Here is a 19,164-nt window from a genome sequence, read left to right as displayed (position 1 = left end):
CTAGGCTCAACCACAACCCTAACCCTAGCTTCATGTTCACACCCCGCTTCAACCCTAACCCTAGCCTCAACCACAACCCTAACCCTAGCTTCATGTTCACACCCCGCTTCAACCCTAACCCTAGCCTCAACCACAACCCTAACCCTAGCTTCATGTTCACACCCCGCTTCAACCCTAACCCTAGGCTCAACCACAACCCTAACCCTAGCTTCATGTTCACACCCCGCTTCAACCCTAACCCTAGCCTCAACATCAACCCTAACCCTAGCTTCATGTTCACACCCCGCTTCAAGCCTAACCCTAGCCTCAACCACAACCCTAACCCTAGCTTCATGTTCACACCCCGCTTCAAGCCTAACCCTAGCCTCAACCACAACCCTAACCCTAGCTTCATGTTCACACCCCGCTTCAACCCTAACCCTAGGCTCAACCACAACCCTAACCCTAGCTTCATGTCCCCACCCCGCTTCAAGCCTAACCCTAGCCTCAACCACAACCCTAACCCTAGCTTCATGTTCACACCCCGCTTCAAGCCTAACCCTAGCCTCAACCACAACCCTAACCCTAGCTTCATGTTCACACCCGCTTCAACCCTAACCCTAGGCTGAACCACAACCCTAACCCTAGCTTCATGTCCCCACCCCGCTTCAAGCCTAACCCTAGCCTCAACCACAACCCTAACCCTAGCTTCATGTTCACACCCCGCTTCAACCCTAACCCTAGGCTCAACCACAACCCTAACCCTAGCTTCATGTCCACACCCCGCTTCAAGCCTAACCCTAACCTCAACCCTAACCCTAACCCTAGCTTCATGTCCCCACCCTGATTCCTCCTTATCTGTTACAAAAAGCCACACCCTCTACCAATTATTTATTTCTTCCATTGGTGGTCCCAAAGGCAAGGGCGGGCTGAGCCTATTTGTTGTCCATTCACAGCCTCTGCAGAGTCCCCAGCAACCATACAAAAGCAGATAGTTTTTTTTTTATTCTAGTCAAGTCCAGTCAAGACCAATATGTAGGGGATCTAGTTTCAGGCGTTTCTTTTATGCCTGCTAGCCTTTCACTGATGCTCATGATTCCGAAGAGCCGATTGGTCGAAGGCGGTGTCTGTCAGACGGGGAGGGCTCTGTATTTCGCTCACTGTCAAAGCTCGAGGGACGAAACGAAGGGTTCGTTTCCGTTTGTAGGCTGCGGAAACCGAGTTTCAGAGAGCTGCGCAAGCCGAACAGAGACCGATTGGAGATCCTACGACCGAGAGGAGGATAGAGGAGGACTGAGGAAGACCTATCGTCCAGATTTACACTAATATTACACTTGAATAGCACTGAAACCCAGGGCCTGTGAAGATGGGTGACAAGGCGGGCACAAGGTAAGGAGAAACTATCAGTCTTGGGTTGTTTTTGCCGTTTTATTTTTTCCGGTGGTGTTTGTGTCATTTTGGAAAATAGGCAATAGTAAGGATGAAAGGGTAGCCTGGTTTCGCATGCAGGGACATTCGAATGCAGAGACAGGGCAGGAAAGGCAAGCAGTACACTGGTCGACTTTCCCCAAGAAGCAAGCAGGGGGTTAGTTGAGATGAGTGGAGATGTCGTTGGTTCAGGGGAGAGAGATGGAGAGGAGAGAGAATTCTGAGTGCTGAACGATAACATATCATCAATATGCAAGCAAACTCGCACTTCACATTAGGCTACGGTCTTGTGTCGATACAGTTATCTAGAATGCAGAACACAGGGTCCGTTTGTACCTGTCAAATTACGCGTAGGGAGGGGTTAGTCTATACTGTCGAAATTAACCTCAATCTGATTAATTCTAGCCTACTCCTGCTAGATTGCTAGTTCCCAACGCCAGACAGCCACAGATTGTATCAGGTTGAAACAAAATGATGAACTCGGCTACTGTAGCCACCAGCGACTTTATACATTGTTTATAAAAAATGATATCACTGTGTGCGGCAGCATCATTGTCACGGTTGTAACTCTCTTATTACAATGTAGCGCAACCTAGAGTCAAGTAGGCTAGCATACCGTAGCCACTTCGTTGACGATAGACATAGGCTACTTTCTCTTTAAAGTAGCAAGTAAAGGGACAAGTGTTACCCTGAAAATGTCATGCGACTGTCTGTCTGTTTGTCTGCGGTTTCTGTGAAAATCAAGAGGTAACGTTAGCCTACTGTGTTAGCTTACCGAAGCCACCGAATCATGGCATGGTGACACCCCCGACTATGACGTGGGTTTGACGTATGGTTCTAGTTTAATTCTAATGCACGCACAAATGTGGTAGTGGGGGTAGGTCAAGCCTTGGAATTTAATGTGATCTGAGAGAGAACAATGGGATCCATATGAAATAGTCTCTCTCTCCCTCCCCCCTCCCTCCCTCTCTCTCTCTCTCTCTCTCAATTCAATTCAATTCAAGGGGCTTTATTGGCATGGGAAACATATGTTTACATTGCCAAAGCAAGTGAAATGGATAAACAAAAGTGAAATAAACAATAAAAAGTGAAGAGTAAATATTACACTCACACAAGTTCCAAAATAATAAAGACATTTCAAATGTCATATTATGTCTATATACAGTGTTGTAACGATGTGCAAATAGTTAAAGTTCTCTCTCTCGCACTCTCGCTCTCTGTATGAAATACATTAAACCTTGTTTTATTTTTTGAGGAAGAAAAACAAATAAAGCTTTTTCATGTTTCTTTTTCTCTCTGTCTGCGTGTGTGTGTGTGTGCAGGACAAGTACTCAAAATAAGGATGGGCATTTTAAGTAATTTCACTATTTGAATAATATAATGATTTTGGAGGGGGATATTCGGAATGCCAAAAAACTCGTTTTTTTGCTAACTTTGTTTAAACTTTGACACTTGCTTGCTGTGCAGCCTGCAAGACTAGGGAGAGATGGTGCGCGCTGCAGCAGGGCAGGGGCCGGTGGTGTGTGACGTGACGGAGAGAAAAAGTAGCCACTGACTATGCTAGTTAGACAAACTGGTAAATAGGTTATCTAGCATCCCATCTGGCAGTGCATGCCTGTCTTTACTGCATCAAATCGATGTAAAGAAGCAAACTAAAATAGCCAGGTGTTAGCTAGCCAGTTAGCTAGGCTAGTTGAGGATATTCTGCTGCGCTCCCCGTCCCAGGGTCGGCGTTATGGGCGGGCCTTAGGGGGCCAGGCCCGCCTTACCGTAACTCCTTGCCCGTCCAAATAAAATATTGAAATATTTATCATTTATTTGACCGAGACGCGCGACGACAGAAACACTCAATCTCAGTTAAAGCATCCGAGCGAGCGAAACAGTGCCCCTCTGTCTCAGTATGTGTAGACCATGTATCTGATGCTGTCTGGACCAAAATAGTATGGCATGTCATACTATTTCTGGCCAGACAGCATCAAATACATGGGCTACATATTGAGGGGTGCTGTTTCGCTCGCTCGGGTGCTTTCTCCGTTGATATAATTTCAGCAGAGAAGTGGCGAGAAGTGGCGAAGCGAGAGGGCTCACTTTTGCCTAAATCTGTCCAGAATAAACCCAATGTGTTTCAATGGGAATAATATGCTAACCTAAGCTTTTCGCCTGCCTTCCCACCTTCGGGACAAATACTCCCATTGTTAGGGTGGAGACATGACAATCTCGTCATTATATGCAAATCTCTAGTTTCAGCCTCTTGCGAATTGGAACTGTAAATTTATGTTTCGCCAAAATTATATAATTACTCCTGTCTAAATACAATCATTCAACATACTTCACCAGGGAGCATGCCTTAGCCACATAGGATCATTAGCTTCTTAATTGTTTTTGCTGTGGATTGTTTCAAATCACAAGCCTATGCCTATTTGGGAAGCCCGCAATTTGGGTAGTGCGCGGGGCAGTAGGTCTAGCTGATTGAGTTGCGACTGTCAGTGAAAGTGTCTAAAATATGTGTGACAATAATGTGTCTAGAGTATAATTTAAAATGTTGCATCAAGAAGAAGGGGAGGGGTGTGAGGCAAATACAGTATAGGGTGCGTTGTCTTAACTCACCACGTACACCACTAATAAGCTGAGTTTCTCAGCCACTTTTTTCTTCACCTCACACAAGTAAACAATATCCGTCTTTTTAACATCAGTATTTGAAAAAAATCTTTACAACACTCCCGGCCTCGATAATCACCAAGTCTCGGTGTGAAAGAGCAAAATATCATGATCTGATGATCCCATATATCCAGTGGAAACGTCATAAAAAACAGCTTTTGGTCCCGAGCTCACTGGCACAGGAAAATTTGAGGGCCCAGAATAGGCTAATTGTTAGTCTACACTGTTGTATGTTTGTTAGCGACAGATTTGGGACAGACCCTGTGATGATTTGATACCGTGTTGAACTTCACTAGCAATAGCTCAAGTCAAGACAGATAGAAAGGGAGGTAGACAGGCGGAGGAGAGAGATAAATGTGAATGAAAGAACCAGAATTTTAACAGGATATTTTCCACTGTTTTTATTTCTCGGATTTAGGCCTATGTATGTTACTTATTTGACGATGGAAGTTACACTAAATTACCAAAGGTACAGTTGAAGTCGGAAGTTTACATACACTTAGGTTGGAGTCATTAAAACTCGTTTTTCAACAACTCCACACATTTCTTGTTAACAAACTATAGTTTTGGCAAGTCGGTTAGGACATCTACTTTGTGCATGACACAAGTCATTTTTCCAACAATTGTTTACAGACAGATTATTTCACTTATAATTCACTGTATCACAATTCCAGTGGGTCAGAAGTGTACATACACTAAGTTGACTGCGCCTTTAAACAGCTTGGAAAATTCCAGAAAATGATGTAATGGCTTGAGAAGCTTCTGATGGGCTAATTGACATCATTTGAGTCAATTGGAAGTGTACCTGTGGATGTATTTCAATGCCTACCTTCAAACTCAGTGCCTCTTTGCTTGACATCATGGGAAAATCCAAAGAAATCAGCCAAGACCTCAGAAAAAAATTGTAGACCTCCACAAGTCTGGTTCATCCTTTGGAGCAATTTCCAAACGCCTGAAGGTACCACGTTCATCTGTACAAACAATAGTACGCAAGTATAAACACCATGGGACCACGCAGCCGTCATACCGCTCAGGAAGGAGACGCGCTCTGTCTCCTAGAGATGAACATACTTTGGTGCGAAAAGTGCAACTCAATCCCAGAACAACAGCAAAGGACCTTGTGAAGATGCTGGAGGAAACAGGTACAAAAGTATCTATATCCACAGTAAAACTAATCCTATATCGACATAACCTGAAAGGCCGCTCAGCAAGGAAGAAGCCACTGCTCCAAGGACAACAAAGTCAAGGTATTGGAGTGGCCATCACAAAGCCCTGACCTCAATCCTATAGAACATTTGTGGGCAGAACCTTAAAAGAGTGTGCGAGCAAGGAGGCCTAAAAACCTGACTCAGTTACACCAACTCTGTCAGGAGGAATGGGACAAAATTCACCCAACCTATTGTGGGAAGCTTGTGGAAGGCTACCTGAAACGTTTGACCCAAGTTAAATAATTTAAAGGCAATGCTACCAAATACTAATTGAGTGGATGTAAACTTCTGACTCACTGGGAATGTGATGAAATAAATAAAAGCTGAAATAAATCATTCTCTCTACTATTATTCTGACATTTCACATTCTTAAAATAAAGTGGTGATCCTAACTGACGTAAGACAGGGAATTTTTACTAGGATTAAATGTCAGGAATTGTGAAAAACTGAGTTTAAATGTATTTGGCTAAGGTGTATGTAAACCTCCGACTTCAACTGTATGTGGAGAACTGCTCGTCGAACATCTCATTCCAAAATCATGAACATTAATATGGAGTTGGTCCCCCCTTTGCTGCTAAAACAGCGTCCACTCTTCTAGGAAGGATTTCCACTAGATATTGGAACATTGCTGCAGGGACTTGCTTCCATTCAGCCGCAAGAGTATTAGTGAGGTCGGGCACTGATGTTGGGCGATTAGGCCTGGCTCGCAGTCAGCATTCCATTTCATCCCAAAGATGTTCGATGGGGTTGAGGTCAGGTCTCTGTGCAGGCCAGTCAAGTTCTTCCACACCGATCTCGACAAACCATTTCTGTATGGACCTCGATTTGGGCACGGGGGCATTAATAATAATAATAATAATAATAATAATAATAATATGCCATTTAGCATTGCCTTCATAGATAGGGCCTTCCCCAACCTTTTGCCACAAAGTTGGAAGCACAGAATAATCTAGAATGTCATTGTATGCTGTAGCGTTAAGATTTCCCTTCACTGGAACTAAAGGGCCTAGCCCGAACCATGAAAAACAGCCCTAGACTATTATTCCTCCTCAGGTAGCATTCTCATGGCATCCGCCAAACCCAGATAAGTCAGTCGGACTTCCAGATAGTGAGGCGTGATTCATCACTTCAGAGAACACGTTTCCACTGCTCCAGAGTCCAATGGCGGCGAGCTTTACACCACTCCAGCCGACGCTTGGCATTGCGCATGGTGATCTTAGGCTTGTGTGCGGCTGCTCGGCCATGGAAACCCATTTCATGAAGCTCCCAACGAACAGTTATTGTACTGATGTTGCTTCCAGAGGCAGTTTGGAACTCGGTAGTGAGTGATGCAACCGAGGACAGATTTTTACGCGCTACTGGCTTCAGCACTCGGCGGTACCGTTCTGTGAGCTTGTGTGGCCTACCACTTCGCGGCTGAGCCGTTGTTGCTCCTAAACGTTGCCACTTCACAATAACAGCACTTACAGTTGACCGGGGCAGCTCTAGCAGGGCAGACATTTTACGAACTGACTTGTTGGAAAGGTGGCATCCTATGACGGTGCCACGTTGAAAGTCACTGAGCTCTGCAGTAAGGCCATTCTACTGCCAATGTTTGTCTATGGAAATTGCATGGCTGTGTGTTCGATTTTATACACCTGGCAGCAATGGGTGTGGCTGAAATAGCTGAATTTACAAATAATGTGATTGAAAGAACCAGAATTTTCATCAGGATATTTTCTACTGTTTTTATTTGTCAGTTTAGGTCTATGTATTTTACTTAGTTGATGATCGAAGTTATAGGCATACTGCTGCATTGGCCTATAGGCTATCTCTGAGTTCTATGCTCTCATTTCTTTAGCCGCCGATAGATCACAGTGTATGAATGTGTCCATATGGCAGAGGCTGGTGCTCTCGCCATAGTTGCATTTTAACTTTTAGATTTGTATCATTTTACTTCAGATTTTTATGATTAACCATATGACAGTGATTTTGTGAAACAAAAAGCTTTATTATGAAAATGAAACTGTTCCACGAAAATGCGCATATAAAAATAATCATAACTGGCACACAAAGATCGGCAGAAATGGTACTATAAATTGTAAGCTTCCCCAAACTTGGAACTCACGAGCTGCCTATGGCCTTTACGATTACACCCTATTACATGCAAGCGTGTGCACACATATGAGGTCCCGTGAAAAAACTTGCCCGTCTATGGAAATCAAAGGCCCGTCCAACTGATTTGTTATGGCGCGGGCCCTTTAACAAGAATACTATGGCAACTACTGTCTAATAATAATAACAATGGATTCTCCAATTACATTGAATGAACTACAGGACAAAATACAAACCCTCCAACCCAAAAAAGCCTGTGGTGTTGATGGTATCCTCAATGAAATGATAAAATATACAGACCACAAATTCCAATTGGCTATACTTAAACTCTTTAACATCATCCTTAGCTATGGCATCTTCCCCAACATTTGGAACCAAGGACTGATCACCCCAATCCACAATGTGGAAACAAATTTGACCCCAATAACTACTGTGGGATATTCGTCAATAGCAACCTTGGGAAAATCCTCTGCATTATCATTAACAGCAGACTAGTTCATTTCCTCAGTGAAAACAATGTACTGAGCAAATGTCAAATTGGCTTTTTACCAAATTACCGTACGACAGACCACGTATTCACCCTGCACACCCTAATTGACAAACAAACAAACCAAAACAAAGGCAAAGTCTTCTCATGCTTTGTTGATTTCAAAAAAGCTTTTGACTCAATTTGGCATGAGGGTCTGCTATACAAATTGATGGAAAATGGGAATGGGGGAAAAACATACGACATTATAAAATCCATGTACACAAACAACAAGTGTGCGGTTAAAATGGGCAAAAAACACACACATTTCTTTCCACAGGGCCGTGGGGTGAGACAGGGATGCAGTTTAAGCCCCACCCTCTTCAACATATATATCAATGAATTGGCGAGGGCACTAGAACAGTCTGCAGCACCCAGCCTTACCCTACTAGAATCTGAAGTTAAATGTCTACTGTTTGCTGATGATCTGGTGCTTCTGTTACCAACTAAGGAGGGTCTACAGCAGCACCTAGATCTTCTGCACAGATTCGGTCAGACCTGGGCCCTGACAGTGAATCTCAGTAAGACAAAAAAGGTCAGTGTTCCAAAAAAGGTCCAGTTGCCAGGACCACAAATACAAATTCCATCTAGACACCTTTGCCTTAGAGCACACAAAAAACTATACATACCTCTGCCTAAACATCAGCGCCACAGGTAACTTCCACAAAGCTGTGAACGATCTGAGAGACAAGAAGGGCCTTCTATGCCATCAAAAGGAACATAAAATTCAACATACCAATTAGGATCTGGCTAAAAATACTTGAATCAGTTATAGAACCCATTGCCTTTTATGGTTGTGAGGTCTGGGGTCCGCTCACCAACCAAGAATTCACAAAATGGGACAAACACCAAATTGAGACTGCATGCAGAATTTTGCAAAAAATATCCTCTGTGTACAATGAAAAACACCAAATAATGCATGCAGAGCAGAATTAGGCCGATACCCGCTAATGATCCAAATCCAGAAAAGAGCCGTTAAATTCTATAACCACCTAAAAGGAAGTGATTCCCAAACCTTCCATAACAAAGCCATCACCTACAGAGAGATGAACCTGGAGAAGAGTCCCCTAAGTAAGCTGGTCCTGGGGCACTGTTCACAAACACAAACAGACTCCACAGAGACCCAGTACAGCGACACAATTAGACCCAACCAAATCATGAGAAAACTAAAAGATAATTCCTTGACACATTGGAAAGAATTAACAAAAAATGGCCCTAAACAGAGAGTACACAGTGGCAGAATACCTGACCACTGTGACTGACCCAAACTTAAGGAAAGCTTTGACTATGTATAGACTCAGTGAGCATAGCCTTGCTATTGAGAAAGGCTGCCGTAGGCAGACCTGGCTCTCAAGAGAAGACAGGCTATGTGCACACTGCCCACAAAATGAGGTGGAAACTGTGCTGCACTTCCTAACCTCCTGACAAATGTATGACCATATTAGAGACACATATTTCCCTCAGATTACACAGATCCACAAAGAATTAAAAAACAAACCCAATTTTGATAAACTCCCTTATCTACTGGGTGAAATACCACAGTGTGCCATCACAGCAGCAATATTTGTGACCTGTTGCCACAAGAAAAGGGCAACCAGTGAAGAACAAACACCATTGAAAATACAACCCATATTTATGTTAATTTATTTTCCTTTTTGAACTTTAACTATTTGCACATCATTACAACACTGTAGCTCAGGGATGTGGGTTCGATTCCCTCGGGGGGGCAGTATATTTTTAGGACAAGGTGCAGCCTATGTGCGTCAGTGTGTGTGTGTAGCTGGTAACAGGAAGTGGGGGGTTGGTCATGGGGTTTTGCGGTCAAGGTGTTAAATGTTGCCACAGGAGGCGATGACAGGACACAAACTCAGAGAGAGAGAGAGAGATGATGGTCCAGAGAGAGAGAGAGAGAGAGAAGAGAGAGAGAGAGAGAGAGAGAGAGAGAGAGAGAGAGAGAGAGAGAGAGAGAGAGAGAGAGAGAGAGAGAGAGAGAGAGAGAGAGAGAGAGAGAGAGAGAGAGGGAGAGAGAGAGAGAGAGAGAGAGGGAGAGGGAGAGAGAGAGAGAGAGAGAGAGAGAGAGAGAGAGAGAGAGAGAGAGAGAGATAGAGAGAGAGAGAGAGGGAGAGAGAGAGAGAGAGAGAGAGAGAGAGAGAAAGAAGGTCCAGAGAGAGAGCGAGAGAGAGAGACAGAGAGAGAGAGAGACAGAGAGACGAGAGAGAGAGAGAGAGAGAGAGAGAGAGAGAGAGAGAGAGAGAGAGAGAGAGAGAGAGAGAGAGAGAGAGAGAGAGAGAGAGAACGATGGGGAGGAAAGCAGAGGTGACACTAGAGAGGGAAGCTGTACCCAGCCAACACCTGTGGTCCCCGCATTCATGAATCATTCAAGGACAACAAGTAAACACACTAATCCTAATGAATGCACAACTGATTGGAAAAGTGGGTCAGTGTGTGTGTGTCTGTGTGATAGAGGCTAGAACAATTAATCAATTAAAGAGGTACTAAGCTCTTCTGTTAATCCGTTCCTTATGCAGGTAGGGATGGACAGATCAGGTAGAGGACATGAATGGACAGATCAGGTAGAGGACAGGAATGGACAGATCAGGTAGAGGACAGGAATGGACAGATCAGGTAGAGGACAGGAATGGACAGATCAGGTAGAGGACAGGAATGGACAGATCAGGTAGAGGACAGGAATGGAAAGATCAGGTAGAGGACAGGGATGGACAGATCAGGTAGAGGACAGGAATGGACAGATCAGGTAGAGGACAGGAATGGACAGATCAGGTAGAGGACAGGAATGGAAAGATCAGGTAGAGGACAGGGATGGACAGATCAGGTAGAGGACAGGAATGGACAGATCAGGTAGAGGACAGGAATGGACAGATCAGAACAGTAAGTGAATGAGACGAAAAGAAAATCCACCTAAAATCTACCTAAAAGGAGAGGAGGAGAATGTCTACATACTAACACACACAGCATATGGAGAGAAATAATGTGCACACACTCACACACACTCACACACACACATTTGTAAGTACTGAGGTAGCCTAACAGCTATCCTCTTAAAACTACCAGACCTGAGGGAGTAGTCTAGTCTCTCTCTCTCTCTCTCTCTCTCTCTCTCTCTCTCTCTCTCTCTCTCTCTCTCTCTCTCTGTCTCTCTCTCTCTCTGCCTCTCTCTCGCTCTCTCTCTCTCTCTCTCTCTCTCTCTCTCTCTCTCTCTCTCTCTCTCTCTCTCTCTCTCTCTCTCTCTCTCTCTCTCTCTCTCTCTCTCTCTCTCTCTCTCTCTCTCTCTCTCTCTCTCTCTCTCTCTCTCTCTCTCTCTCTCTCTCTCTCTCTCTCCCTCCGTCTCTCCTACTCTTTATCACTCCTTTATTCTTCTCTCCCCCCAGCTGTCTCTTGTTTGTCTGGCTCCCCTCAGGGCCTGTGCCAGTTGGTGTGTTCCAAATAGCACCTTATTCCCTATAAAGTGCACTACTTTTGACCAGATACATTTTTCACCATATGGGCCACATGGCTCTGGTCAAAAGTAGTGCACTATAACAGGGGATAGGGTGCTATTTGGGACGCTGACAGTGTGTGAAATGAAAGTTCTGCATGGGGGTGAAAAGAGGGAGCGAGACAGAGAATAATAAATGAAGGGAGAGAGGGAGAGAGGGAAAGCCAAAGATAGACATTGAATTCTCTATCCCAGCTCCCAGGGAAGCTGAAGGGGAGGTACAGCTGGGGCCGTATGTATCAAGTGTCTCTGAGAAGGACTGCTGATTTAGAATCAGTTTAGCCTTTTAGATTAGTAAGATGGACTGGGGTGGTACTGATCCTAGATCAGAACTCCTACTCTGAGAAGCTTGGTGTTGGCTGAGAGGAGTGGAGAGGACGAGTCACGGAAGGACGGTGTTGTTCACTCTGTTTCTCCTCCTCTCCCTGTGTGTGTGTGTGAGTTTGAATAAAGCCCAGTGTTTGCCTTGGTTTACCTGTCTCTCATAGTTGTATTCGGCTTGCTTTACTGAACGTGTCTGTCTGTCTGTGTGTGTGTGTGTGTGTGTGTGTGTGTGTGTGTGTGTGTGTGTGTGTGTGTGTGTGTGTGTATGTATGTATTTATTTTATTGGCCCTGCGCCCCTGTGTGTGTTTATCTATGTGTGTTTTCTCTCTGGTGACATCAATGTATAGTGATGGAGGACGATGGAAGTTTAGAACAGTAAGACCAATGTGTGTTGTTATCAATGTGTGTTGTTATCAATGTGTGTTGTTATCAATGTGTGTTGTTATCAATGTGTGTTGTTATCATTGTGTGTTGTTATCAATGTGTGTTTTTATCAATGTGTGTTTTTATCAATGTGTGTTGTTATCAATGTGTGTTGTTATCAATGTGTGTTGTTATCAATGTGTGTTTTTATCAATGTGTGTTGTTATCAATGTGTGTTTTTATCAATGTGTGTTGTTATCAATGTGTGTTGTTATCAATGTGTGTTGTTATCAATGTGTGTTGTTATCAATGTGTGTTTTTATCAATGTGGGTTGTTATCAATGTGTGTTGTTATCAATGTGTGTTTTTATCAATGTGTGTTGTTATCAATGTGTGTTGTTATCAATGTGTGTTTTTATCAATGTGGGTTGTTATCAATGTGTGTTGTTATCAATGTGTGTTTTTATCAATGTGTGTTGTTATCAATGTGTGTTTTTATCAATGTGTGTTGTTATCAATGTGTGTTGTTATCAATGTGTGTTGTTATCAATGTGTGTTTTTATCAATGTGTGTTGTTATCAATGTGTGTTGTTATCAATGTGTGTTGTTATCAATGTGTGTTGTTATCAATGTGTGTTTTTATCAATGTGGGTTGTTATCAATGTGTGTTGTTATCAATGTGTGTTTTTATCAATGTGTGTTGTTATCAATGTGTGTTGTTATCAATGTGTGTTTTTATCAATGTGGGTTGTTATCAATGTGTGTTGTTATCAATGTGTGTTTTTATCAATGTGTGTTGTTATCAATGTGTGTTTTTATCAATGTGTGTTGTTATCAATGTGTGTTGTTATCAATGTGTGTTGTTATCAATGTGTGTTTTTATCAATGTGGGTTGTTATCAATGTGTGTTGTTATCAATGTGTGTTGTTATCAATGTGTGTTGTTATCAATGTGTGTTGTTATCAATGTGTGTTGTTATCAATGTGTGTTTTTATCATTGTGTGTTGTTATCAATGTGTGTTGTTATCAATGTGTGTTTTTATCAATGTGGGTTGTTATCAATGTGTGTTGTTATCAATGTGTGTTGTTATCAATGTGTGTTGTTATCAATGTGTGTTGTTATCAATGTGTGTTGTTATCAATGTGTGTTTTTATCAATGTGTGTTGTTATCAATGTGTGTTGTTATCAATGTGTGTTTTTATCAATGTGTGTTGTTATCAATGTGTGTTTTTATCAATGTGTGTTGTTATCAATGTGTGTTGTTATCAATGTGTGTTGTTATCAATGTGTGTTTTTATCAATGTGGGTTGTTATCAATGTGTGTTGTTATCAATGTGTGTTGTTATCAATGTGTGTTGTTATCAATGTGTGTTGTTATCAATGTGTGTTGTTATCAATGTGTGTTTTTATCATTGTGTGTTGTTATCAATGTGTGTTGTTATCAATGTGTGTTTTTATCAATGTGTGTTGTTATCATTGTGTGTTGTTATCAATGTGTGTTTTTATCAATGTGTGTTGTTATCAATGTGTGTTTTTATCAATGTGGGTTGTTATCAATGTGTGTTTTTATCAATGTGGGTTGTTATCAATGTGTGTTTTTATCAATGTGTGTTGTTATCATTGTGTGTTGTTATCAGGCTGCCTGTTAGCAGGCAGGCAGCAGGCAGGCAGGAGGCAGGCAGGCAGCAGGCAGGCAGGCAGGCAGGAGGCAGGCAGGCAGGAGGCAACAGGCAGGCGGCAGGCAGGAGGCAGGCAGGAGGCAATCAGCAGGCAGGCGGCAGGCAGGAGGCAGGCAGCAGGTAGGCAGGAGGCAGGCAGCAGGCAGGCGGCAGGCAGGAGGCAGGCAGCAAGCAGGCAGCAGGCAGAAGGCAGCAGGCAGGCAGGCAGGAGGCAGGCAGCAGGTAGGCAGCAGGTAGGCAGCAGGCAGGCAGCAAGCAGGAGGCATGCAGGCAGCAGGCAGGCAGGCAGCAAGCAGTAAGCAGTAAGCAGGCAGCAGGCAGGCAGCAGGCAGTTCATAGCAAGATGAGAACGGCTAGCTATGAATGCATTAGAGACATAACATTTCATAAGCATTGTCATAAGACTTAAAGGATGAATTGTCAGTACTACAATCATAACAAATATCGCACCCCGGATCATTGGTTTGGGGTGACTTCTACCTACCATGGAAGAAGTGTATATTTCCGCTACAGCAGTTGTGTCTGAGTTGTGTTGTTTTATGTCATTATGCAGGAAGGTATATCTAATAAACTAATAAATAATAATAATAAAATAATAATACATCTAATAATCTAATAAAAGTCTAGCTTGTCTTTCTGCTTGGTCTTCTCTCTCCTTCTTGCTTTCTACCCCTTTTTTGTATTTCTCCTCTCCTCCCTCCTCCCTCGTTCCACTGCTCTAATCCCTTTAACTGGCCCATTGTTGCCGTGCATTGTGGATATTGTAGTCTTTTTATTGTATGTGCTTAGAGTGAGGAGGAGAGAGATTTGGTCTATTATTTTCACTAGCCCCAGTTTTCTCTCCCCGTCTCTCTCTATCCCTATCTCTCTCTCTCTCTCTCTCTCTCTCTCTCTCTCTCTCTCTCTCACTTGCGTGGGGGAAAGATTAGCATGAGGCTTCGTCTCGTACAAAATTTAAGCATAATTCGCAAATCCTACGTTTGTGTGTGTGTCTGTGTCTGTCTGTGTGTCAAATCAAATCACATTTTATTGGTCGCGTACATATAGTTAGCAGATGTTGTCGCGGCTGTAGCGAAATGCTTATGTTCCTAGCTCCAACAGTGCAGTAATACCTTACAATACCTGACAATACACTTAAATCCCCAAAATAAAATATAGAAATATTAGAACGAGCAATGTCAGAGTCCGGAATATAAATATATATGTATGTGATGGTGTGTATAGACATTATGGACAGTATATGAATAGAAAAGGTGTGTTCAGCAGTAGTTATATAGAATTAGCCTTAACTAGAATACAGTATATACAGTTGAAGTCGGAAGTTTACATACACCTTAGCCAGATACATTTAAACTCAGTTTTTCGCAATTCCTGACATTTAACTCTAGTGAAAATTCCCTGTCTTAGGTCAGTTAGGATCACCACTTTATTTTAAGAATGTGAAATGTCAGAATAATAGTAGAGTGATTTATTTCAGCTGACAGAGCTGAGTCAGGTTTGTAGGCCTCCTTGCTCGCACACGCTTTTTCAGTTCTGCCCACACATTTTCTATAGGATTGAGGTCAGGGCTTTGTGATGGCCACTCCAATCCCTGACTTTGTTGTCCTTAAGCCATTTTGTCACAACTTTGGAAGTATGCTTGGGGTCATTCTCCATTTGGAAGACCCATTTGCGACCAAGCTTTAACTTCCTGACTGATGTCTTGAGATGTTGCTTCAATATATCCACATAATTTTCCTTCCTCATGATACCATCTATTTTGTGAAGTGCGCCGGTCCCTCCTGCAGCAAAGCACCCCCACAGCATGATGCTGCCACCCCCGTGCTTCACGGTTGGGATGGTGTTCTTCCGCTTACAAGCATCCCCTTTTACCTCCAAACATAACGATGGTCATTATGGCCAAACAGTTCTATTTTTGTTTCATCAGACCAGAGGACATTTCTCCAAAAAGTACGATCTTTGTCCCCATGTGCAATTACAAACCGTAGTCTGGCTTTTTTATGGCGGTTTTGGAGCAGTGGCTTCTTCCTTGCTGAGCGGCCTTTCAGGTTATGTCGATATAGGACTCGTTTTACTGTGGACATAGATACTTTTGTACCTGTTTCCTCCAGCATCTTCACAAGGTCCTTTGCTGTTCTGGGATTGATTAGCACTTTTCGCACAAAAGTACGTTAATCTCTAGGAGACAGAACGCATCTCCTTCCTGAGCGGTATGACGGCTGCGTGGTCCCATGGTGTTTGTACTTGCGTACTATTGTTTGTACAGATGAACGTGGTACCTTCAGGCATTTGGAAATTGCTCCCAAGGATGAACCAGACTTGTGGAGGTCTACAATTCTTTTTCTGAGGTCTCTTGGCTGATTTCTTTTGATTTTCCCATGATGTCAAGCAAACAGGCACTGAGTTTGAAGGTAGGCTTTGAAATACATCCACAGGTACACCTCCAATTGACACAAATTATGTCAATTAGCCTATCAGAAGCTTCTAAAGCCATGACATCATTTTCTGGAATTTTCCAAGCTGTTTAACGGCACAGTCAACTGAGTGTATGCAAACTTCTGACCCACTGGAATGGTGATACAGTAAATTATAAGTGAAATAATCTGTCTGTAAACAATTGTCGGAAAAATGACTTGTGTCATGCACAAAGTAGATGTCATAACCGACTTGCCAAAACTATAGTTTGTTAACAAGAAATGTGTGGAGTGGTTGAAAAACTAGTTTTAATGACTCCATCCTAAGTGTATGTAAACTTCCGACTTCAACTGTACATATGTAATAGTTAAAACAGTATGTAATCATTATTAAAGTGACCAGTGTTCCATGTCTATTTACAGCAGTCTCTAAGGGGCAGGGTTGAGTACCTGGTGGTAGCCGGCTAGTAACAGTGACTAAGGTTCAGGGCAGGGTACTGGGCGGAGGCCGGCTAGTGGTGACTGTTTAACAGTCTGATGGTCTGGAGATAGAAGCTGTTTATCTCTCGGTCCCAGCTTTGATGCACCTGTACTGTCTCCTCCTAGATGGTAGCGGGGTGAACAGGCCATGGCTCGGGTGGCTGAGGTCGTCGATGATCTCCTTGGCCTTCCTGTGTCACCGGTTGCTGTAGATGTCTTGGAGGGCAGGCAGTGTGCCCCCGGTGATGCGTTGGGCAGACTCTGGAGAGCGGTGTGTCTGTGTGTCTGTGTGTGTGTGTGGTTGAGTGTGTGTGTGGTTGGGTGTGTTTGTCAGAATTTATCTACGTACGTCTCTCCCCGAGTGTCTGCACCGCTGCCGGTACGTGTGTGTTTAGATAAGGTGTGTGTGTGTGTGTGTGTGTGACCTCTCTCCCACATCCCTGGGCTCAGTGGAACAACAATTGGAAAAATACCTCGACTGACAGACAGGGCAGGAAAATGTTTTTCACACAGTCTGTGTGTGTGTGTTTTACCACACCATCCCTAAGCTAAGTTTGAGCTTTACAATGCCAGCTCAAAGCAACAACCTATAAAACTAGCAGACACACACACACACACACACACACACACACACACACACACACACACACACACACACACACACACACACACACACACACACACACACACACACACACACACACACACACACACACTGATAAAAGGAAACAGTGCTAGGTCAGTCAGTCATGAGGAGAGGAGACCCCTACACTGTCCTCTGTGACGCAGGCTGGTTTACCGCAGCACCGAAGCCTGACAACCCTGACTATGACGTGGGCTTGACGTACGCTTCTGGTTTAATTCTAATGAGCTGGCCCACCCACTCTAATCTCTAACCTGTACAGTGTGTGTTCTCTCCGTGTAGCCTACTGTCTGTGTATACAATATGTGTTTGTTTCTACTGTCTGTGCACACATTATAAGCTAGTCCAGTCTGTTTGAGGGGTATGTCTGTCCGTCCGTCCGTCTGTCCGTCTGTTCGCCCGTCTGTCTCTGCACTATTCTGCCTGCCGTGTCATCCAAGGTTTTTGGCTAAATATAAAATATAATTTGACCTCTACACGATGCCAAGTGTTAGAATAGAACAGTTAATATTTAGTGTCTCTGAGTGTTTCTACAACCGTCTGCCTTTGCGGCATTATTGCTGTATCTATAGTTATGGTTGCAAAGCTACCGTTAATTTACCAAAGTTACCGTAATTTTGGTAATTTTGGTAATCTATGGTAACTTCGGTCATTTATATTTTAACAAAAAAAAAATATTCACATATAGTATTCATTTTTGATATCTGTGTTCATATTGTCCATGAGTCTCTAGTGCATAGAACATATGGTTCAAGAGAAAACAGTTTAATTATTGAAAAAATAATCTATTTAAGAATGACATTATTTTCAATTAACTCTGCAACTCTTTCAACTATTTACTTTATTCACAATTCCCACCAGTTTGGCTCAAACACATTTACAACAAAGACATATTGGCATAAGAAACTAATAAAAGTTAAACAAATATATACAATAATATTTCATGCTGAAACCATCATATTAAACACCAATGGTATTCACTAAGTTGATGGTTTATATTTAGGATAATGTTTTAAAACTTTGTCATTACATTTTGTTGTATTTTTAAATAATCTTATTTGATTAATTTATACAGTGCCTTGCAAAAGTATTCATCCCCCTTGGCGTTTTTCCTATTTTGTTGCATTACAACCTGTAATCTAAATTGATTTTTATTTGCATTTCATGTAATGGACATACACTACCGGTCAAAAGTTTTAGAACACCTACTCATTCAAGGGTTTTTCTTTATTTTTACTATTTTCTACATTGTAGAACAATAGTGAAGACATCAGAACTATGAAATAACACACATGGAATCATGTAGTAACCAAAAAAGTGTTAAACAAATCAAATCAAATTATATTTTATATTTGAGATTCTTCAAATAGCCACCCTTTGCCTTGATGACAGCTTTGCACACTCTTGGCATTCTCTCAACCAGCTTCACCTGGAATGCTTTTCCAACAGTCCTCGAAGGAGTTCCCACATATGCTGAGCACTTGTTGGCTGTTTTTCCTTCACTCTGCGGTCCGACTCATCCCAAACCATCTCAATTTGGTTGAGGTCGGGGGATTATGGAGGCCAGGTCATCTGATGCAGCACGCCATCACTCTCCTTCTTGGTCAAATAGCCCTTACACACCCTGGAGGTGTGTTGGGTCATTGTCCTGTTGAAAAACAAATGATAGTCCCACTAAGTGCAAACCAGATAGGATGGCGTATCGCTGCAGAATGCTGTGGTAGCCATGCTGGTTAAGTGTGCCTTGAATTCTAAATAAATCACAGACTGTGTACCCAGCAAAGCACCCCCACACCATAACACCTCCTCCTCCATGCTTTATGGTGGGAAAGACAAATGCGGAGATCATCTGTTCACCCACATCGCGTCT

At 42.9% G+C, this 19,164-nt stretch overlaps 1 protein-coding gene across 1 annotated transcript in view; it reads left to right on the top strand.

The window, feature by feature from the left end:
• Window positions 1-1,081: 1,081 nt before the first annotated feature.
• LOC121554600 (arrestin red cell) overlaps window positions 1,082-19,164 on the top strand; it is a 77,938-nt gene continuing 59,855 nt past the window's right edge. Inside the window, exon 1 of the mRNA XM_041868239.2 lies at window positions 1,082-1,368. Coding sequence (XP_041724173.1) covers window positions 1,346-1,368 — 23 coding nt within the window. The 5' untranslated portion in view covers window positions 1,082-1,345. The remainder of the gene's footprint in view (window positions 1,369-19,164) is intronic.

The sequence above is a fragment of the Coregonus clupeaformis genome, chromosome 39 (assembly GCF_020615455.1).
Source record: "Coregonus clupeaformis isolate EN_2021a chromosome 39, ASM2061545v1, whole genome shotgun sequence".
Classification (NCBI taxonomy): Eukaryota; Metazoa; Chordata; class Actinopteri; order Salmoniformes; family Salmonidae; genus Coregonus; species Coregonus clupeaformis.
The sequence above is the reverse complement of the archived record's forward strand: the minus strand, read 5'-3'. Positions and strand labels throughout refer to the sequence as shown.